Genomic DNA, 24,512 nt, shown 5'->3' on the forward strand with positions numbered 1-24,512 from the left:
AAAGAAATACATATTATAATGGTTGTCAGAGTATTCACACAATCCATTCTTCCTCCTCCATGTTAGTGCTATAAATTATAATTTGGCTTAATTCTTCTATGCTGGTCATCAAAAATGGAAGGGAAATAGCAGGAACTGCACCTTAGGAGTGTATATTACTGATGGAGTAGGGCTTCTAGATGATTATTGAACAATCTTAGTTATAAATAACTGACAGCACATAATTATTTATTTCTTCTTTCACATTTTATCTTAGTCTGATAACAATTGGGATGACCAAAATGACATATTTTTACATTACAGGTTGGTGTAGTTAACATTTTCTGTTTAAAAGTTTTCAAAACACCATTGGTTTCAACTATGGAAGTATACAAAATTGGCTATAAAACTAGACTTTAATTTTGTATTCTTCTGATTAGATGACCTTAAAAGTTGAGGTATAACAACAAGTCATGCCTTGGAAAGGAAAACAAATATTTTATCTTGTGCTGCAATTGGCTGAATTTTGGCTAGATGCTTAAATACAGTTTTCATTTTCTGCATATCCTTTGTTGTGATTTATTAAAATTGAATTAATAAAAATGGCAAGATTTTGTCTTTCCCCTGAAGAAAATCAGTTGACAGAATTAATTCTTGTAATGAAAGAAATAGTAGTAAAGCTTATGGGAACTGGCCATGAAGTTGAATGCCTCTGTCTCTGGTACTAAGTCATAGATACGTATTTACAGCATCTCATCATTTATATCGCTGTTTCCGCAGGGAGAATTTGTATGAGTTGAGTCAAAGAGAACATTTTGATGCTTGTGTACTGTTGATAAAATTCTTCCTGCCTGCTTGATATTCTACCCTTCTCTGCCTTGTGTTCTCTCTGTACCATTCAAGTATAGTTTGGAACCATAATTGTCCATCCGTTATAGCAGTTGGGGTGAAATTTGCAATTCACGTTGGAAGTATGGAAGAAAAAGTGAAGTGCTAAAAATATATTCTGCACAGATTCTTGATTCTCGTTATAATTTTGGGTACTAAAATATATATCTTAAGTAACAAGCATTACAACAACAATAATAATAATTATATATTCAAATTGCCACACAACTCTCAACAACTCTGAGCAGACATTGCAGCTGATAATTACTTAGTCTTGAACTTAATCTTGGATTAGTGAGCATATCTGGACTTTTGAAAGCATATTATGTTCCTCACACAAAAGATGCCTGTTACAAACGTCCAATTTAGCAGGAAGTGAATGGGTGGGAATATTCTTGCCACTCTGCAGCCCCCCAGGATCCTTATTATCAACCTACCAATTCTCCTTTGTCTTGCTGAGTGGCAATGATCAGATTTAAAAATGGCTGGGCTGCAGCTTCCTGCCATTTTTATTTGTTAGGAATGGCCCTTCTGACTTATGATTGATTGACTTCTGACTTAACTGGCTCAAAAAGAGACAATGTATTACACTGAAACAGATGTTGTTATGGATTATGGGGTCCAGGAAAAATAACAAGTGCAAGTTATTGCGGTTGCTTAAAAAAACAAACCTGGGGGGAAAATAGATGTGAAAGCAAAGGAGGAAAAAGCTGAAATCCTTTCCTTAATTGGCCTGCTTAATTTTAATTTTGGCATCTGTATAGTTTCCACAGCTTCATAATACGTATGTTGCTGTCAAAGGTTTCAAGGGCATCTCTTTTGGAGAAACAATTATTAGACTAATGATCTCATTATTTAATCAAATTGCTACAATTTAAGTAATATGGTCTCAATGAATTGTGGCTTCTGTTGCTATTAATGCAGCTGTTCCATTGACTCTCTTCACTCACTATGAATTGTGCATGGATTCTTATACTTCTTTCCCTTCATTTTTTTTTCTCTTTTATTCAGCTGAAATAAAAATCTGCTTTAAATACTATCATGGTATAAGTGGAGCCCAGCGTGCAACAACTCCATGTATCACTGTGAAAAACCCTGCTGTGATGGTAAGTATATATATATATATATAACTTACAGTGGATCAATCTATTTAACAGTAACATTAAACCTGTTAATTTAGGTTGACAAATAGTATTTTCCAATGAATTATCTGATTTAATGAGGATATCAACATAAAGAGGTGATGAGTGATATTTTTTCTCCAAAGGTTACATTTCATTTATTCTTAAACTGTTTGATTTTAATGTATCTTGAATTTAACATTTTGTTTTGTCAGGTAAGGTTGTTTGGGTTTGCTTAACGGCTTCCCAAAATCTGAACATGGTTTATCAGATGCTATCTCTATCGTCCTACAAGACAATTGAATGTTATAATTATGCCTCCTTAACTTTCACTAGGCTGCTTTTTTTTAGGCTGAATAAAAGTAAATGTGCCTCTGAATAGAATTTGATTCCAGCAGAGGATCTGGAATGAGCCCTGAATACCCTTGTACGCTGCTCCATCTAAGCGCTAACCGGAACTAAATCCCCTTAACTTTGGAGCCAAAACAAAGTTGGTCACCTTAGGCTGAGCAGATCACAAAAATACACATCTCCTTCTCCTTAATTCCCTCTCGTTGCCTGATTCATTTTTATTATGAAATAATATTGTGGTAGCTTAACAACTTTGTAGAACCAATTTGATGTAGTGGCTATGACAGCAGGTGAGAAATTGCAAGTCTCTGAGTTGTAGTTCTGCTTTGGGCACAGTGCCAGCTGGGTGACCTTGTGCCAGTCACACACTCTCAATCCTTGGAAGCAGGAAACATTAAGCCACTTAAAAAAAAAACACACACACCTTGGTGTGGAAACAGTACACTCAGATAGCTTTTCCCAACCTGCTGTCACCCCGAAGTATTCGCTATATCTGATGTATACCTTGAACATTAGTGATGCTGACCAGGGCTGTAGATTTTCTGGTGAAACAAATCTGATTATACTCAGCTTGAAGAAGGCTGTGTTAGCAAAGCTATCTTTAGTATTTATGCATGCACCTGGCCTGAGTAAAAAAAAAAAAAGTGCTCCCACACCTTTGTTTGGCTAAATGTATATTCATTAGAATTAGAATTAGAATTCTTTTTTATTAGAATTAGAATTCTTTTTATTAGAATTAGAATTCCTTTATTGGCCAAGTGTGATTGGACACACAAGGAATTTGTTTTAGTGCAAATGCTCTCAGTATACATAAAAGAAAAGCTACATTCATCAAGAATCAAGAATCATAAGGTATAACACTTAATAATAGTCATAGGGTACAATCAACAATCAAATCATAGGAAACAGTCAATATAGATCGTAAGGATACAAGCAACAAAGTTACAGTCATACAGTCACAAGTGGGAGGGGTTGAGTGATGAGGAGTGATGACAAGATTAATAGTAATAGTAGTGCAGACTTTGTAAATAGTTGGAAAGTGTTGAGGGAATTATTTGTTTAGCAGATTGATGGTGTTCAGAAAAAAATCTTCTTGTGTCTAGTTGTTCTGGTGTGTAGTGCTCTATAGCATCGTTTTGAGGGTAGGAGTTGAAACAGTTTATGTCCGGAATGTGAGGATCTGTAAATATATTCACAGCCCTTTTTTTGACTCGTGTAGTATACAGATCCTCGATTGAAGGCAGGTTGGTAGTAATTGCTTTTTCTGCAGTCCTAATTATCTTCTGAAGTCTGTGTCTGTCCTGTTGGGTTGCAGAACCAAACCAGACAGTTACAGAGGTGCAGATGGTAGACTCAGTAATTACTCTGTAGAACTGTATCAGCAGCTCCTTGGGCAGTTTGAGCTTTCTGAGTTGGTGCAGAAAGAACATTCTTTGTTGTGCTTTTTTGATGATGTTTTTGATGTTAGGTGTCCATTTTAGGTCTTGTGATATGATAGAATCTAGACATTTGAAGGTCTCTACTGTTGATACTGTGTTGTCTAGTATTGTAAGAAGTGGTAGTATGGGAGGGTTTCTTCTAAAGTCTACCACCATTTCTATGGTTTTGAGTGTCCAGATTGTTCTGGTTACACCACAAGGCAAGTTGTACAACCTCCTGTCTGTATCCGGATTCGTCATTGTCTCAAATGAGACCAATAAATATCTGAAATACTGGGATGTATATGCTGATGAATTTCTGCATTAAGCCAGGTTTCAGTAAATCAGAGAACTGCTGAATTGTAGGAATCAGAATTGCATCTATTTAAATGATGTATTTTATCCATCTTGTTAGCAAGTGAGCGTAAATTAGTCAGAAAGATTGAAGGGAGAGGGGTTTTTCCTCTTCCTATCTATTTAAAATTCCCGCTCGTTTATCTCGTCTCCTTTTTCAGCGCTACAGCTTCTTTCCTTTGTTTGCTGTAATCCATAGCACCGGGGAATTAGTTAGAATCTCCTCCACGATTTCAAAGACAGGGTGTGTGTGAGGAATTAGAAAGCTGCTCCTTAAGGAAACATTGCCCAATTCTTAGCAGATGGTCTTGTGAGTATGAAATCCACAGTGAATTGCAGAGAATAATAAAGAAACCATTAGAGAGCATTTCACTGAGGCAGCTGTTGGCACCATCTTGGATTTACACATTTATACATTAGAAATGTATACATTTCATTCATAGGTGAGAGTGGGCTAGCAACTTCATCTCAGATTCTGCCTAGCAGAATCTGGAATATCTAAGAGATATTAGTATTACATTAAGTGTTGTTGACCCAGTTCCTTTTTTAAAAAAAAGGCTTATAAATGAGTGGGTGAGAGTCAGTATAAACACAGTGATTAAAGGTACTGGGCTAAGAAGCTATAAAATCTAGTCCTGCTTTAGGCACAAAGCCAGCTGGGTCACCTGGGGCCAGTCATTCTACATCTTAGTCTTGGAAGCAGGAAGTGCTTCTGAAAAACCTTGCAAAGAAAACTGCAGAGTTTAGTCCAGGCAGTAGCCAACCTTAGTAATGAAGAATCAAAAATTTCTTCAAAGTACCTTACTCAATAAGTAAGATATTTTAATGATTGCATTTATTCCTTATTCTGCACAATTCATTGAAACAAATGTGTTATGCATATTTAATTACAGTTTGTTGTAGAAGACAAGATGCAAATGAAGCCCAGCTGCAATTGTGTTCAATTTTGGATAATTGCACCATGAGTTTTAGAAGTGTAACTGGCTTGTCTACGCTTTGCAGTGGGCTACTCCTACTATTTGGAGGCATCAGGTTAAGGAAACTATTTTCTGCATTCAGTTTAGACAAAGAAAATATTAAAATGGACTTTTCTCTTTGAAAAGATTGATAACAAAAAAAAAAAATCTATTGGTCTCAGAAGTTGTTTAGCCAGTATTTGGTGGCAGACACAAATAAGAGCAGTGCAATTTGCTATTCTCAACAAAATATGTAAAATAAATGAATCACACCTCCACCAAATCTGATTCCAGTCCTCTTTATTCTCATGATGTCACTGCTGTCCCTACCATTGAAAAAGTTGATTTAAAAAGTGCTGCTATCGGCCAGAAACTCATTGTGCACCATTGCAATAAACAATAGCATAATAGATGTGATGTAATAGTTAAGATGGGCTAGTCATTATTATTCAGGTTAACTTCATAGGGTTGTTATAAAATAAGAACTATCCTTGCCTAAATCATGTTCAGCTCCTTGAGCTGGGATAGACATCTGATAAGTAAAGAAAATGATATATCAATTTCTGATTTAATATAAACATGACTCTTAAAATTGATGGCAATACTAATATAACCTATATATGAGTATACATAATTCAGTAGATAAAAAGATTCATCATCTTTTCTGTAAATTTATCAGTAACCAGGAAGAACAACAATGTATTTATTTCTATACAACACCTATTTAGAGAAAATAAAACTTACCATAATAAAGTGTCTCTTCTATTCTTATTAGACATTCAGATCCAATGAGACAGATCCCTACAATTGTCTTTTTAGCTGTCACTTCCTCAATTGTTTTCTCTTTCTAACCCAGATCTTGAGGTTAAATAAAACAGGCTTATTTATATAATAGTCAATCTCTGTATATCAGTACACCAAGAATATAAACAATGGGTGTAATTTGGAAATGAGATATATTGCTGTTCAGAGCTGAACCAGCCAGAAGGCAAATCACAATTCCCAAGTGAGTTTTTTCTGTTCTGTTTTCAGTTTGATGGTCAATATTCCATAATCTGTGGAAACCGTTGAGTTTGCTTAGCTGCTCTGATACTTTTAATTTTAATATGTTTTTATTTTTTATATTTCAAATTTAGCACATCTTGGATTTTATTCAGCCACTGTGATAATTCCATCATATTTTTCATGATCCTATTTTGATTCTATGCTCAACTAAATTTGCTGTAAGAGAGACTGATATTTCTCTCTCAAATTGTTCATCCCCTGTTGGACCAGAACAATAACTAAAACTATAATTTGTTATTTATAATAACAAATCAATATGTGTGCCACAGAAACCAAAATGGTATTTCAAAACAAAAAAAGACATATATTGATATTCAACAAAAGTCACCTGTTTTCTCATTAGTAATTCTGTTATAACAAAGGCTATTTTGTTCTATTTATTGTGCACTTACATTAACTGATTCCTATATATAAAGTATTTTAAGCATTCAATGGATGAATCACTATTTTATATTTAGAAGGGTTTTTTCAGATTTTTCTTATGTTTTGAACTGCAGAATACAACATAAAATATTCTCTGCCTTTTAGATGGGGACAGAAGGCACTGACGGTGCTTCTACAGGTCAGCACTGCCGAAAATTGATTAGTTTTACACTCTCAGGTAAGTTTTGCTTATTTTTTTTGTCCCTTTAAATCAGAACATTATGAATCTTTTTATAGGGAGTTCTGTGGAGTGAATAAAAATCAAATAAATTTGATGGTTCCATTTTAAGAGGAAATTTGAGTGAAGTTTAAGAGGAATTTCTGGTGAAAATAATAGATTGGATCCAGATTGTTTGAGTCAGGAGACTAGAACATTAAAGATAGATGAAGAAAGGAAAGAAATAAAAGAAACTGGAGTGAAAATAAAACAACTGCCGGAAGAAAACCCAAGTCTTGTCTGAAAAAGTATTAGAAGGTCAACAGAGTGAATGAATGAATGTACATTTGAACCCATTCATACAACCCTGTACAATGCCATTACCACACTGGGACTGGATCAGTTAGTATATAACAACACCGGACTAAACAACTGCCTTGACCTCATCTTCTGCAACAGCTCAAACTCAGTTTATGGCCTACAAATACAGGAACCATTTTCAAACAGTGACCATAGCATGATTGACTTTTGTCTAAATTTACACCCTCTCAAAGAGGATCGTAATGATGGACCTCCAAAATACAATTTTTAAAAATCCAATTATGAACTCATAGCTGCCGACTTATCATCTCTTGATTGGCACATTCGGTTCTCTGGCTGTAACACTACAGAAGAACATTATAACACCTTCTTGCTTGAACTTGAAAGAGTCATTAAACTATATGTTCCATTAGTAACCCCCACCCCCACCCCAAAAAACCCCAAAATAATAAGAAAACTTCAATCTAAAAAAAAATCTTTATGACATAAAAACAAAATTAAATACGTAGCTAACTTTGAAAACCGATGCAACACCTTATGCCGACAGATAAAGGCAGAATCCACCAATTATCACTGCAAGCAAGAGGAAAATCTTCTACGCACAAAATCCACCCGTGCCTTCTATCACTTTGTAAACACCAAACTTAAAGACTCAAAAACCATCCCACCCCTAAAAGGACTTAATGGGAAAGATTATAGCAATGGAGCCATTAAGACAAACATCTTCAACACGTTCTTCAGTTCAGTCTTTGTAAACAGTAATGGCTCATGCCTCACATTTCCTAATCGTACAACAACTAACTGCAACGATCTACAAATTGACTTTACATAGAAAATGCACTATGCCATCTAAAACCATCCTTATCTACTGGCCCTGATGGCTTATGTGCATTCTTCTTAAGAAAGCTCTCCACTACCATAGCAGAACCCCTAAGCATAATATATGAGACATCATTCAGAACCAGCTCCCTACCAAACCTATGGTTTTTAGCAACGGTCATCCTTATCTTCAAAAAAGGTGACCCCTGCCTAGTTGAAAACTACAGATCAAGCTCATTGTGTTGTGTCACGTGCAAAGTTATGGAATCAATTATTAATCAATGCATTACCTTCCACCTAGAGTCAAACAACTTATTCTCCAATAAACAATTTCGTTTCAGAAAAAAATTGTCCTGCAATTTGCAACTTCTACACTGCAAAAACATATGGACTACACTACTTGACCAGGGTAAAGCAATAGATGTAATTTACATTGACTTCTGCAAAGCCTTTGACTCAGTGGTACATGACAAATTACTTACTATTAAAATTAAATTCTTATGGCATATCCGGATCCCTTCTCAAGTGGATTACTGCCTTCCTGTCAAACAGGCAACAAATAGGAAACGCCCTATCAAGCCCTGCACCAGTTATCAGCAGTGTCCCTCAAGGGAGCATTCTAGGACCCACACTCTTTACACTCTATATAAATGACCTTTGTGATCACCTTATTAGCAACTGCGTCCTCTTCGCTGATGATGTAAAACTATTCAACACCACCGACAATGCTACCGTCCTTCAAAAAGACCTTGATTATGTGTCTGAATGGTCTAACAGTTGGCAACTCCAAATCTCGACCAACAAATGCTCTGTCCTACATATTGGTAAAAAAAAATTTTTTATACCAAATACAAGCTAGGCAGATATGACCTTGTTGATGACCCTCACTCTGTCAAGGACCTTGGAGTTCTCATATCGAATGATCCTAAGCGCCAAAGCTCACTGCAACAGTATTGCCAAAAAGGCTTTAAGAGTTGTAAATCTAATTTTATGAAGCTTCTCCTCTGGTAATACTGATTTGCAAACTAGGGCATTCAAAACTTTTGCTAGACGAATACTTGAATACAGCCCTGCTGTCTGGAATTCGCACTGTATATCAGACATAAATACAATTGAGCGAGTCCAGAAGTATTTTACTAGAAGAGTACTACATTCCTCTGTTCGCAACAGAATACTCTACACTACCAGACTTGAGATTCTAGGCTTAGACAACCTTGAACTATGCCGGCTAAGATTGGTCTTAAGCATAGTACCTAAAATCATATGTTACAACATCTTACCAGTTAATGAATATTTCAGCTTTAACCACAACACAAGAGCACACAACAGATATAAACTAAATGTAAACCACTCCAAACTCGATTGCAGGAAGTACAATTTCAGCAACAGAGAGGTCAATGTCTGGAACTCACTACCTGATTCTGTTGTCACCTGATCAAACCTCCACTCCTTTAACCTTAAACTATCTACTATTGACCTCACCCCATTCCTAAGAGATCTGTAAGGGTCGTGCATAAGCGCACAATCATGCCTACCGTCCCTGTCCTATTGTCCCCAATTATTAGTTCCTATTTTTTATATTTAAACTTATGTTTATTCTTATTTCTATTGTATTGTAAGCTTTTGACTAAATAAATAAATAAATAAGGAATTGCCACAGAAGACTGTGAGTGATATGCTTATAAGGATTATGAAGAGAGACCCTTGGTAGAATGATGAATTGAAAAAGGCTGTGGATAAGGAGAAATATATAAGAGCAATTGCTGAAAAAATGAGAATTACATAGCCCAATTACATAGCCAGTTGTTCTAGCTGAAGTAACAATTGTAGATGAAAGTAGTAATAACAGTTGGGAAGGAAAGCAAAGGAGATGCCTTCGAAAAGCCTGGTGCATCTTTCTGGTGCCCTCTATGAGCAGACCTGAGGATCTCTCACCCTCTCTGCCTTCCCCAGACTGCTTTGGGTTTATGGATTCAATTTATTAGTGCTAAAATATCTCTTGTAATTTTGGGTGGCCAAAATAGCTTTCCATTTCTGCTTTAATCTGTAGCAAGATTTTTCATCCTTGAGCAATAGATTAGTTATGCTTGTTTTCTTTTATTAACTTCTACATTCCATCAAGTATAACTCATGGAACCTTCAATAATCTATGGTTATTATTTAGATGTCTATGGCAACTCCCTGCCTCTCCATGCACAATGATCCAGTCATTTTTTGAACACGAAATTTCTTTGTCCGATAGCTTATCTTATTCTTCTGCATCAACACAAATTACTAATGGGTACAGCCCATTTTGGGGCTTTTTTCGAAGCAGGAGGTCATAATGCTAGTTCATCATTTTGTATGACTTTGACATATATGTTCAAACAGTATAGTATGTCCATGAGAAGGTTCTATTTTGTATTCACCACCTTACTGGGATAAACCATTTTAATGCGAGCAGTGAATTTTCTGTAGCAGCATTAGTCAACATGGTATCCTTCAGTTATGTGTTCAGCTTTCACAATTCCATGCTAGTGTGACCAGTAAATCTATATAAAAGCAAAGTGTTATGTTGTTGGAATGCTTAATGATAGGTTGGAAAAATAATTTTTAGCAAGTATGCTTGATGGACAAGTGGTCCTCGACTTACCGTAGTTTGTTTTGTGACAGTTCAAAGTTACAACTGTATTGAAAAAAGTGACTTGCGATGGTATTTCACATTTATTATGGTTACAGCATCCCCATGATCACATGATCAAAATTTAAACACTTCATGGCTGACTCATATTTATGACAGTTTCAGTGTCCTGGAGTCATATGATCACCTTTTACGACTTTCTGACAAGCAAAATCAATGGGGAAACCTGATTCATTTAACAGCTGTGCCCCAACTTGACAACTGCATTGATTCACTTAACAACTGTGGCAAGAAAGGTTGTAAAATGGGGCAAAATTCACTTAACAAGTATCTCACTTAACAACAAAAATTATGGGCTCAATTGTGGTTGTAAGTCAAGGACTGCCTGTATTTCTTGTATTATTGTTTATTGTTATTCTCTGTTCTTCTTTTTTCACCCTTTCTTTCTTTTAAAGACATTCGGGCCATTGGACTTAAAAAAGGAATGTTCTTCAATCCTGATCCTTACCTAAAGATGTCCATTCAGCCTGGAAAAAAGAAAACGTTTCCTACATTTGCACACCATGGGCAGGAAAGGCGGTCCAATATCATCAGTAATACAACTAATCCTATTTGGCATAGAGAGGTAATAAATGGTTTTGAAGAAAACTTAAAGCTGTGGTAAAGATTACTTGGGCACCAGATGATCCTGTTCTTGCTCATAGCTATTGGTTCATGTTAGGTACAGAAGCAGAGTGCAATTTTAGATGATATTTACTTGAACATAAAGTGAAAAGAGAAAGTTTATGAATCCTTTAGAGCTGTCTGTAATCCTGCAGTACATTTACAATATGATCAGAGTTTATTGTGGTAATGTTTTTATTGAATATATGGAGGTAGCAAATTCACCATTTTGGGGGGTGAAAATATGTGAACCTCTTAAGGGGTTAAATTGAAATGTTCCAGTCAGTCAGAAAACAATCAGGTGAGAGTTTGAGAGGCCATTCCCTACTAATCTCCCCTCCACATATATACCGTATATACTCGAGTATAAGTCGACCCGAATATAAGCCGAGGCACCTAATTTTACACAAAAAAACTGGGAAAACTTATTGACTCGAGTATAAGCCGAGGGTGGGAAATGCAGCAGCTACTGGTAAATTTCAAAAATAAAAATAATTAATTTGGGAAACGATCTCACTATCATGAAAGGTTTAATTGATTCACTAACCCAAAAGAAGAAGATGATGATGACAGCGGGAGGCAGGAGTCACTCTCTTTCCCTCCCTCGGAGGCCCCCTGAGTCAGGAGTCACTACCGCCGCGCGCGCCCCAGTCCCGCCGCTCGGGAAGGGAAAGGCAAAGCGCTTTTTGCCTTCCTTCCCGGTTGGGCTGTTGGGAGTCGCTGCCGCCGGAGGCCGCGACTCCACACCATTTTTTTTTCAGAGGGGAATCTGACTCGAGTATAAGCCGAGGGGGATTTTTTCAGCACAAAAATTGGGCTGAAAAACTAGGCTTATACTCGAGTATATACAGTACTTGTTGAGTGACCCCTCATGGAATTGGCTCTTCGTGACATTGTAGACCTCAGAAAAAGTGCCATGGTTTCTTAGGTTGAAATGTGCTATAAATCCATTGTCAAAGACTTTGGCTTTCATCAATTGAAGATAGAGATATAATCTACAAATAGAGAAAATGCAGTATCATTGTCACTTTTCCCTAACTTATTTATCAAACAAAAATCATTGCAAAAGTAAGATGCATCATATGCGAGGTTGCAAAGAACTCTAGAGTAATGACACAAGATTTATAGACCATTCTTAAATTATCTGATGCCAGTGTTCAAGAATCTAACATATGCAACATATTGAACAAGAGGGGTGTTTGTAGGAGGATATTTAGCAAGAAACCACTGTTTTCCAAAAAACATATTGCCACCTGTCTGAATTTATTAGAAACTGCCTGGATGATCCAGCAGGGTATTGATTGGAACAATGTTTTGTGCACTGATTAGATAAAACTGGAACTGTTTGTTGTTTATGAAAACTGTTATATTTGAAGAAAATGAAATATTGCATTCCAACAAGAGTGCCTAATCCTAGTCATGAATATGGTTGTAAGAGTATTTTAGATTGGTACCATTTTTTAATCTCAGAATCTGACAGCTCTCAGTCACTAAGGAAAGATTGGTGACAAAACAGAACGTTTTGGAGATGTATTCTTGTGAGACATCACTAAATTCATGTTTATATGAAATCTTTGTGGCTGAATGTTTTCTACCTTTTCTGTTTCAAAACAGTGTCAAACAGTTGCCAATAGATATTTATGAAATCTGGATTATGGTAATTGATAATGTTTGTATAAGAATAATTCTTTTAAAATATTGCTGAACAAATAATAGATATACTTATCATCATTGCTTGTTTTATGAAATATAGATGCACGTGTATTTTATGTTTGCAGAAATATTCTTTTGTAGCACTTTTGACTGATGTCTTGGAAATTGAAATCAAAGATAAATTTGCCAAAAGTCGTCCTATCATCAAGCGTTTTCTTGGAAAACTCACTATACCTGTGCAGAGACTATTGGAAAGACATGCAATAGGGTAAATGAATATGTTTTCTTTGTTCACTTTAAGCCTATCAGAAGGAAAAGGAAGATTGTTTTCTTATAAAAGACTTACACGTTTTGGTGCCAACTTAACTTTATTTACAATTCTTAAAAAAAATTCTTATATATTGTCTCTTTCAACACAGTCCCTCATATACCATTTTGACAAGTTATTTTTTTTTATTAAAATATGCTGAATTGTAAGACTCAGGTTCGTACAGTAGTGTGCAAATTTATTGACAACATTATTGTCTGATTTCAAATATTTTCAAATATTTTAAATTATTGTTGGAAAAAATGAGATTAAATTCAGTAAGATTAGAATATATTAATATAACCTCTACAGATATTTTGTGAGTTTTAAATTATTTTTTCAATCAGCAGTTCAATACATTTCTAGGGTTAATTTGCTTCTTAAACAACTGTGTAGAGCAAGGCATTAATCAAACATAGCTGATATTAAAGTTTAATATGTTTCAAGATATGTTGCTGTATAGCAGGGATCCCCAACCTTTTTGACGCCGCGGCCCGGTACCGGCATCAGCTGGGCGCGCGCCGCCGCATCACTGGCGCGCCATCTTTTGACGAAAAGTGCTTCCGGTGACCTCACCGGAAGCACTTTTTCGCCAAAAGATGGCGGGCGCTAGCGCTTCCGTGAGCTTTTTGGGCAGAAATGGCTTTCTACCCGGAAAGCTCATCGAAGCGCTGGTGCCGCCATCTTTTTGATGAAAAAGTGCTTCCGGTGAGCTTTCTACCTGGAAAAGCTCACCGGAAGCACTTTTTACCAAAAAAGATGGCGGCGCCCAGCAACCAGCGGCCCGGTAAGAGTTGTTCCGCGGACCGGTATCGGTCCGCGGACCGGCGGTTGGGGACCCCTGCTGTATAGGATGAAAAACTAATGTAATGTAGTTGCATTGTAAGTCAGATTGGGAACGATCATACCTTAAAAATTGAAGTGTCAGATAGAATACCTACATAAAAATTCTAGGAAAGGGACATACTAATTAGAAAGAAGGCTTGTAACAGAGAACGTAAAATGCAATACTTAAGAGAAATTTAATTAGTAGTAACAACAGAGATCATAAGGATCACAAAGCAACTCTAGGCTACTCAGTACCTCCATAGATTGCCTATTAAGTGTTCTACTGAAATGGGAAGGACCTTACTCAGATCCTTTCTAGGTTAGGATCCTACTGTGATTAGTCCAGAATTGTTTTTGCTCTGCATTTGTGCTGCTTTTGCTTCTCTTTTTGGATGAGCTGCATTCATTAGAGGGATTGATATAATTCCCATAAGACTTGTGGAATGGCTGCTTCACCATGTTTGGCACACACAATTTTACTTGGGCACACATTTAATGTGCCTTAATTAATTGATGAATTGCATCCTGTAGATTTACAACACAAGAGTGTTAACCAGTTATTTATGTAATATTGTACCACCTTTTATTTAGGCACAAGAAAATTTCCAGGGAATAGGTCCGATGAGCATACAGTTCAGATCTATATCTTTCTACTAGGAAATTAAGAACCTGACTGAGAACATTCTGAAGTTTGTGGAACACTTCACTTGGCTGTCAGTAGGCATCTAATCAGGCACACACTGCCTTGTACACATACATGTGGAAGTACATCCATGATTTAACAAGCACTTTGTGGTTTAGTAAGTGAAATGCCACTTTGGATCTTCTCTCTGAAATTGTGAAACAGCTGCAACCACTCAAATGCTTGACGAGATTCCTTCAAGATCCTTTTGGGGACTTTTGGGCATGTGTACATATTGCCTGTCCTCAGTTCTACAAAATTTCTATTTCATCGCAGTGTTGTCATGCTGTTGCATGACTATTAAGAATCAAACCAGCTTGTAAACAAATGGCTCCTTTTCCACAGATTTTCTCAGCAATATAATACGTTGCATATATGGAGAAAGACAAATTCAGTTTGAAAACAGTTATCAGCTTTTCCCAAGTGATGTTGATGCAGGTAAGAAAAATACATTGCAGATTTGAAAAGAAAGAACAGGTTACTTAATCTATGTTGCCCTGCGAAATGATTGTCCCACTGAGCCAGTTAGATGCTGTGATTTTCTAAAACGTTCAGGATTCTTCATTAAACTTTGGGTCAAAGCTGTAGGAGAAAAATATTATGCTAAAGTCCTAAAAAGTAGTTTCTAAAATTTCAAACTTTTTTCATGTTATATTTTTTGCTTCAGCATCTATATTTTAAACTAAAATTCAAAATTGTGCTGTGCTTGTCAAATAGATGTGTTTTTAATAAATTTGCACACTACTGAATGCTACAGTATAATTATTAATTAGTAAAATTTTGAGATATTCTTTAATAATTTGCAAGACTTTATTTAATCATTTAAGACTTTTTATTTATTACTGTTTGCTAGAATGATCTGCAAGCTGATGCTGGTGACTTCTTCCAGCACAGTGTTTTTAATATTGAAATACTCATTAATAAGGACTGACTGGATTCTAATTAGGTTCATGTTTTAAAAAAAGATTAATGAGAAGAGTTTCTTATATATCCATAAAATGCTTTCTCAGATATCAGTGACTTTGGTCTGGTTTATAGATTTTGACTGCCATCTTGTGGTCACACAAAATTGCTCCATGAGGTACTGGGTGTTTCACTTTGAATATACTGCAAACGTTTTGAATATAGTGTACATATACATTGAGTATACATATCGCTAACAACAGCCCAAATGACATTCAGTTCAAATTGTACATTGAAAAGTTCTTTGCAGTACAATACAAGCCATCTTCTGGAAGAATCAGGAATCTGATTCCTGATAACATAAATATTATTTACATTTAGTAATACATAAACTAATATTTACCTTGATATCAACATTTATACAAGGCAAAGTATATTAATTGAATTTGAGAGCCTAAGTCATCCAGTAAAATGTGGCCATGGCTTAGTCTGTTTTCCACAGTTTTTAGACTTGATCATAGAAGCAGCTCTAATTCATTTAGAAGCAGCTCTAATTCAAATGCCTTGGGAGAATTCCTTGTTGGGAAAGTGGAAAAAATTCAGAATCAGGAATTGTTAAATGGCTAGATATCTCTTATATTATGCTTTTCAGTAAGATTGGATTAAATAAAATATTGGTATCACTGTTGGTCATCTGCACGAGAAAAATATGCATGTTAAATTCTGTATCTAAATAAAATTATGTATATGTTTGGATGAGGAAATGATAAAATATCTTTATTACAGACATGGGCAAGTGGATGTTTAAATAAGATGGCGAAACATTTAATTATTCAACCTATTTTTTAAAGTTATTTAAAAAATGTATGGTCATTTATTCATTCATTCACCTTGAACTCCATGTAATTGCAAGCATTTTTCTTTTTCTATGTTATAAGAACCTACGGTGTTTGAATTAATGCTTCATAAAATTTTCAGTGGTTGAACCTGTTTTACATAAGAATGTATTGGGTGTGCTAGATACAAATATCAAATTATTTTGATTGGTCTTATCTTTTTATATCTGTTATTCTCCTTTATTTTGTGCTTGATCTTTCAACAAAAATTTTCTTGCCAATCTTGTATCTAATCCAATTGAATATTACAAAATATATGTGTAGTATGATCAGCAGGTATCAGCCTCAGGTCAAGCCTGTCTTTGCTCAAAAGCTAAGCAGGATCAGACCTAATTAATAGTAGAATTTGACATCGTTGGTAACCACAACCTAGATTAGGAAACTAAAAACCAGGATAACAACTACAGCATGGGCACCAAACGTGTGGCATCGTATTGCTATCATGTAACATATTGCAACGTTTCCCCCCTTCACAGAACTGGGGTGGGCGTGGCCTGCATGTGATGTATCCGGGCTGCTGGCCACCAATTTGACATCCCTGAACTAGAGGAAGGCAAGATACTTCCATAAGTGACATCAAGGGAACTGTATGGATGTGGCCATCTAATTATTGGTTATACTCAAGGGCATGTTATACTTTTTTAGCATAGCATTATACTGTTTAAGAGAGCCAGTTTGATGTGGTGGTTAAAGTACAAGATAGAAATTGGCAGACTCTGAGTTCTAGGTCTGCCTTACTCACAAAGCCAGTTGGATGATTTTGGGTAGTCACACTCTCTCAGCCCCTAGGAAGGAGGCAGTGGGAAAACTCAGGGACAAGTCCAGGCAGTTGCAAGGAGTCAATAATTCCTTGAGGGAAGGAGAGAGGAAGAGATATAGGTACAAGTGTACATACATGAGGGAGAGTGTGTGTGAGAGAGGGGGTTGTAGTGATCCTTAACTGTTTCTTACTTTGAATGAAAAAGAAGGAATATATTGAATTATTGCTAAGATAACAATGTTTCGTGTCTTGCCAGAGGTGGTATTCAGCAGGTTCTGACCAGTTCTGGAGAACTGGTAGCAGAAATTTTGAGTAGTTTAGAGAACCGGCAGTAACCTTCCCCCCAAGAATGGGGAAGGAGTGGAGATTTTACAGTATCCTTCCCCTGGAGTGGGGTGGGAATGGAGATTTTACAGTATCCTTCCCCTTCCACGCTTACCAAGACGCACCATGCCCACCAAGCCATGCCCACAGAACCGGTAGTAAAAGAAATTTGAATCCCACCACTGACTAAAACCTCCTGTACAGCACAGCAACACAGCCCTAATTGGGTTTTCTATAGTGGGAAAACAGATTTCTCTGAGACTATAATGGATCTGGATCCAATATCATCATCATCCCAATCGTCCATAAGAAGCATTTTGTATGTTTGCTATGACATGAAAATGAAGGCTAGAAAGAATAAGGGAGGTTAGGAATTCTTCAGCTGACGTTTTATTTGAATCTGAGAAGAACTTGATGAAAATCATGTTTGTTTTCCTGAGGAGCCATTACTGTATCAAATCCTGATGCTTGTTACTGAGTTGCAAGTTCTGAGAATACCACAAGTATTGTGCATATTAGTCTATTTTAGTGACATTATCCTCAGTTGGATCCGTGTATCTTTTTTGTTTGAATTACACCAGGAATTTTAACACTAAAAAATAAAATTATTGGCTCAGTCAGATAGTATTTTCTTCACTATCAACTTTATGTTCTTGTATGCTCCTTTCCTCCCAAATCTAGCAAATGGGGTAATGGGGGTATGTGACATGTATGGAAAATATCCCCCATTTTTCTCAGCTAGTTAAACATATTGAAAGTTACAGAAAGCAGAATAGAAATATTCATACACAATTCCCTTTTTCAGAGATCAGGTTCTCAACTATAACCTTGGTAGAAGGTTACCGGCAGACCATGTGAGTGGATGTCTTCAGTTCAAGGTAGAGATTACATCTTCTCTTCATGAAGGTAAGATTTTGAAGTAACTACAAGCATGTTTGTTGATAAGAGTTTTATGACTGAATAGTGTGCATGGAGTGTTAGGATAAACTTTTGATTAATTTGGATCTTTAACCTTGGAATTTAATGAACATGGCAATGGTGTGTTCTAAAAAGCTTTTAGGGATGAAGATGCTAGAGCTTTGCTGGAGAAAGACAAGAGCCTGCTCTAAGGCCCAGACTCTCTCTCCCCTTCAAATGATAAGAATGAACTTTTGAAAACTGGGTATTTCAAAAGGAATTCTTTATTCAAAAGGAAGATATCCAGGTGATATTCAAAGCAGAGTGTAATATGCCTCCAGGCATGTGGCTTAGATAAAGGGAGTTAGAACCCCTCCCCTTAGTCCGGTGTGGATTTCGTCAATACAAAGAAGTAACATGTTAATTCCCCCACCCCCTTTTTTCTAGGAACGTAGTTGAGAAGAGCTTCCCAGGAAGTTTCTTTCAAAACTTCAATTTTTATGGCCCTTTCTCCTCTTGCTGTCTCTCCAAGAGGTGACAAGTTTCCAGGCATCTGGGCTCCAGTCCCCAGTTGTATATCATGTGCAAGTTATACAGATTCAATATAAGAACCAAGATATTCAGGTTACATCAAAAAGGATTATTTCTTTCAAACCCCTCCCCCTCTTCTTCCGCTGAAGAATGGCATTTGCACGGATCTGACACTTCCATTATAGAGATATGGGTGAAAAAAAACCATATTTTTTTTCTGCTGTGAAGTCTGTAGAATGCCAGCTAGCAACTCTTTTTATGGTAACTTGGATCTCGAGTCTGATGAATGGCTGCTGTGAAGAGTCTAAGCATTTTAGATAAAGTTGCCGAGATGCACTCAGAGTTACATCTTAGCTGGGGAGATTTTTGTATTTGGCTAAGAGCAGGATCTTGCCATGTTATCTGGGAGAAGTTTGAACCTGTGAGGCTTAAGAAAATGGACAAGTCTTCTGTGGTGTTAATGCTGCTACCTGTATGTTATGTCATTCTTCCTTCTATAGTGCCTGTACATCCTTCTTTGAGATGTCATGTTATCTCAGTTCTTTTAATTAGTTTCATATTCTTTCATTAAAATTTCCTGTTTTGAAAGCTTATTTATAGTATTTCACTTGTTGATATTTTAACAGACTTTTTTACTTTGTGTACTTGCTTATAGGTCTATCTAATTAAAATCATTTTGTTGTCTAATCATTCTTAATTTACTTAGCAATTACTATTAACTAAATATAAGTTCTGTACATTCCTTGCTTTTCATTAGAATTAATGCTCCCAAATTTTCTTATATTTACAATGAATTATTTAAAAAAATTAAGATTATAACAACTCATAGATATAAGCTTGCTATCCTCCCACCCTTCCCCGCCCTCCCTCCTTCTTTCTCTTCCTTAAGTTATTCTGTTAAATATCATGCCTTTTATGGTTTTGTATGAAATACATGGTAAGATTTTAGTCTTTGTTAGTTAATCTATGTGCATCCAAAGGATGTTCAACTGGTTTTTATATCATGGTACAAAACCTCTTTTTTAATGAACAAAATATGTAATAGTCAAGCTGTTTAGTTAGGTGCTGCTATAGAAGTGCTCAGAATTTGAGGATTCAATTTTCTCCCAAGAAATTTATGGTTTTATTTTGCAAAGGATTATTCTTTATATGATCCTAAATTGTACATTCAAGACCTTGTGTTTTAATTTCTCCTTTCTTCCTCAATTATTATTTACCTAGTAGAAATTGCCGTCTGCATTCAAAAGTATATTTGGTTAAGGATGTGCAAACTGGTTTTGTAGCTTAGAAAGTTGAGTCCCTATAAAGTGATCAAAACAATTGGATTGCTCCTCCTTAAAATGTTAGAATTGAAAATAAGGAAGTAGGTCAAGTTTGCTTCCTAATCACACTAAAATAATTTGCTATCTATGGTCTCTGTTGTCTTTTGGGGAACCATATTTATGTGGATATGCTGGTACTGCATGCAGCTAATTATATAATTGTTACATATGAGAATACAACTAATGTGGTAGCCCAATATAAGCACTTTCTCCATATTTAATTATAGCTACCTGATTACCGTATTTATCGGCGTATAACACGCACTTTTTCCCTGAAAATAGGGGGCAAATGATGTATGCGTGTTATACGCCGATATAATGTTAAGAAGCCTTCGGTGAATGCTGCTGGGATCGGGGATCAAGGACACAAATGAAAGAAGGGGAGGGAGGAAGCAACCGAAGCCTGTCCTTCTCTCTGGGTCAGCTCTCTCAGTCGCTCTCTCGCTCCTCCACCAGCACAGGAAGAAACTGCTTCAAAGAAGCGGGGGGCTTTTCCTGTCGCCTCTCCCCCACCCCCACCCCGTCCGCCCGCCCGCCCGCCCGCAGTGCTCCGTTCTGCCTGCCTGCCTGCCTTCGTTAATGGTTGAATCGGAACAGCTTCGGCTGAGTAAAAGAGGCGAATAGTTATTATTCTCAGCCGAAGCTGCTCCCAAACAACCAGAAACTAAGGCAGGCAGGCAGAATTTTTTTAAATTTTTTTTCCTGAAATTTCCCCCTTAAAATGAAGATGCGTGTTATACGCCTGTGCGTGTTATACGCCGATAAATACGGTACCTAGAGCTGTGATGATCCTTCCTATACTCTTTACCATTCTCCCATGTCTACTGCTGCCTCCCCACTGTAGCACATATAATGCAGTTCTTAGGGGCTATCTAATCACTGTGCTTTGTTGTCTATTACTCTGAAATTTGGCAGCCTGCAATTTTTCTAGAAGTAAGTCCAATTCTGTTGAAAAAAGAGAAGTTACTATTATATGTCTTTAAATGTGCTTTTTCAAGAGGCAACTGGAGTTTCTGGTTTTTCTTTGAAGACATTTCGCTTCTCATCCAATAAGCTTCTTCTTCTGAAGAAGAAGCTTCTTGGATGAGAAATGAAAAGTCTTCAAAGAAAAACCCAAAACTCCAGTTGCCTCTTGAAAAAGCACCTTTGGGACAACCATGAGCTGGATGACTGAGAATCTCCATAGTTATTGTTATGTGTTTCTCCAACATTAATTGATGGGAGGCATGTCTCATTTTGGATTGGAGTCTCAGATGAAGCAGAATGTATTGAATAGAGCTCCACTTGAAATCTTGTGTTAGATGCATAACTGTAGAGTATTTCCTAAAAGGAGATTTAGGGAAATTTTAAATGAAATTCATCAGTACAGTTCTGTACACAGAACTGTCTCCAGTGCTGCTTCTGTTTCATACAACCCACTTGGACCCTCAAAATCTGTTAAAACTAGTGCTAGGTTTTGGAGAATGGTCTGAAGATTTGTGGTAGATGCAAGAAAAGGAATAAGTATCAGCATAGATAGGAGTACAAATCTATTCACATGATATATTTCACCCAACGTTCTTCATGTATAATTTCTGTGCTATTTCCTCTTTACATTTTTCATTCAAGACTGATAGCTTAGAAATCCTCTGTATTCTGTACTGACAAAGTGCTGTACTGAGGTTGTCAGTTAGAGAGTTAAGGTTCACAATTAAGACATATGGATCCGTTTCACTAATCAGTCTTTATCTTTTCATTGTAGATGCTTCACCAGAAACTGTAGGAACCCTTCTTGGAGTAAACTCTGTCAATGGGGACTTAGGAAGCCCTTCTGATGATGAGGATGTACCTGCAGGACATCATGATACACATCCACTTTGTTCAAATGGCCCAATTCTTGAAGAATCATCTGGAGATGCCATCTTGCAGCATTCTTTTAGGACTAGTACAACTTCAGAAACAGATCAAGAGGATTCAGCGTCTACAACGTCAAGGTCCTCAGTTCCCAGGGGCCGCCAGGACTCCTTGAATGACTACCTAGATGCAATAGAACAAAATAATCTTCTTAGATCTGGGGCATCTGCTTGTAATGAACGTACTATTGGGGCATCCCCAAAATTGAGGAGTAGCTTCCCTACTGATACACGACTTAATGCTATGCTTCATATTGATTCTGATGAAGAGGAACATGAATTCCATCAAAGTTTGGGTTTCCAGTCATCAGTGGATGACGATGGTGGTGGTTTGATTATGATAAATGGTACTACTAGAAATGATGAAGCAGGTTTCTTAAATGGCTCCTCAAACCAAGTAACACAAAGCCAAGTATCTGAAGAAATTGTGAGAGCACCCAATGTAGAAATACCTTTGCAATCCTCCTGTTGTCAGGAGGAGATGTCCAATGGGCCTGCTGAATTGGAGATAGCAAGACAAGAAACTGAAACTCCTCAGGATAATTGTCTAGAAGATTTAGCAAGCAATTCCATTTCTGTACCTCAGGAAGCAGAGCAACCCATCTCTGGTGTGGATACTGGAACTTCTGAGTCAGTTTCTGGGAGCAGGCGGGAAATCAGGGAAGCTGAATCTATTGATCAAGGATCAGAACCTTCTCAGATTTCATCAGAGACCGAACAAAGTGATGCTGGTCATACCGAGAGTGTTAGTGAATCAAGCACCAGGCCAGAGGGAGAAAGTGACATAGAAGGGGCTGATGGCTCTTGCAATGAAGGCACAGCTACCCAGCTCTCCTCCGTTGACACTTGCTGCTCTTCCCTTGAAAGCAATCGCTTTCCTGAGACTCCAGCCTTTTCTTCTCAGGAGGAAGAAGAGGGTGCTTGTGCAGCAGAGGCTTCCAGCAGTGAGCCTCTTCCAGAAACTCAGGACGCTGTGTGCACTCAGGCCTTTTTACCTGCGGTGCATGTAACAAGCGCTCAAGAGGAAGGTCAGTTGTTTGACATTGATGGACTCCCAGATGGTGATGAATCAGAAGAGATATGGCAGAGGAGACAGAATCTGCAGGCTGCAGCTATACATAACCAGTCTCAAGAGGAAGATATGAGAGGTGCATCAGCATCATGTGAAGGAGCTGCTTCACAGGAGGCTGGAGCTAGTGGAGGTAATCAGCACAAAAGAATGCCAGTAAGATAATTGATAACTTACCACCGTATTTGCCGGCGTATAAGACGAGCCAGGCCAACATTTCCACTCAAAATATAGTTTTTGTTATATACTGCATAAGTATAAGACCCCCACTTGGAGCATGCTTTTCAAGGCAAAAAGTGAGTCTCATACGCGGCAAATACGGTAAGTTGTAACACTTGGGGTATTCTGGATATAATTCTTGATTGACACCCCCAACCCCTTTCCCCCAAACTTACAAAGCCACCAAAATGCTTTAGAGAGGCAGCTTCGCCTTTCTCAGGCTGGCACTCATTCCTCTCCCTTTCTTTGTGAGCAGCCCCGCGTGGTATGCCATCGGGACTCCAAGGGTGGGGATGGACAGCTGCCAACTCACTCACTCTCTCTCTCTCTCTCTCTCTCTGTGTGTGTGTGTGTGTGTGTGTGTGTGTGTGTGGTGTGGAGGGTAATTCCGGCTATCTCTGGCCTCCGCTCGGTTTTAAAGTCGCTTGGCGGTTCCCAGAAGTCGCAAGCGCGCGCTGGCCGGGAGACGCGGCGCCGGGTGGAAGCTCGGTGCAGGGGAGGCAGATCTTTCTCTCTTGCGGGAGGAGGAGGGGACAAGAGGAGGGACGGACGGGACAGGGGGCGGGAGGAGGGCGCTCGCCTTCTTCCACCGCCCACCGGACCCTTTTCTTCCCAAGGGGACCCTGGAAAGCAGCTCGGGAGCTGGGTGGCCCTGCCCAGCGGGGTCCCATCAGGAACTTCCTGAGGACATCCCCCCGCCCCAAGCACAGCCTCCCGGTCTTTCAAAGAGGAGGAGAAGCGGGAGGAGCAAATTGCCGCCCCCGCCCCGCTGCCCAGAAGGAGGGCGCCACAGTCCACCCCACCACCTTCTCCCCCACTCCCTGGGCCATTACGCGGCTCGGGGCTGGCTGGGCGAAGCGGCCCGCCAGAGACCCTCCCGCTCACCCCCACCCCACCTCCAGATTGGCCTCCATAGCGCCCGAGCCGGGCGGAGGGTGGGTGGGTGGGTGGGTGGGAGGAGGAGGAAGAGACTTCGGCTGGGCTTGAAGGGGCTTCAAATACGGTATCTTCATTCCATGATTGATTCAATTGACCTTGGCAAGCTAGTTTAATTTTGACAAATACAGTCCAAATATAAAACACTGGTTTGCATA

The 24,512-nt window shown here is 38.0% G+C and overlaps 1 protein-coding gene across 3 annotated transcripts in view; it reads left to right on the forward strand.

Moving 5' to 3' along the window:
- The window catches only part of HECW2 (HECT, C2 and WW domain containing E3 ubiquitin protein ligase 2), a 195,469-nt gene that overhangs the window by 112,839 nt on the left and 58,118 nt on the right, over window positions 1-24,512 (forward strand). For all 3 annotated transcript variants that reach the window (XM_026667978.2, XM_087949536.1, XM_087949537.1), the window contains 6 exons: window positions 1,879-1,973; window positions 6,661-6,733; window positions 10,928-11,097; window positions 12,914-13,056; window positions 18,294-18,394; window positions 21,980-23,332. In XM_026667978.2, coding sequence (XP_026523763.1) covers window positions 1,879-1,973; window positions 6,661-6,733; window positions 10,928-11,097; window positions 12,914-13,056; window positions 18,294-18,394; window positions 21,980-23,332 — 1,935 coding nt within the window. The remainder of the gene's footprint in view (window positions 1-1,878; window positions 1,974-6,660; window positions 6,734-10,927; window positions 11,098-12,913; window positions 13,057-18,293; window positions 18,395-21,979; window positions 23,333-24,512) is intronic.

This window comes from Notechis scutatus, chromosome 1 (genome assembly GCF_049901735.1).
Source record: "Notechis scutatus isolate UNSWTSFEM ecotype Mainland chromosome 1, rNotScu1.2, whole genome shotgun sequence".
Lineage (NCBI taxonomy): Eukaryota > Metazoa > Chordata > Lepidosauria > Squamata > Elapidae > Notechis > Notechis scutatus.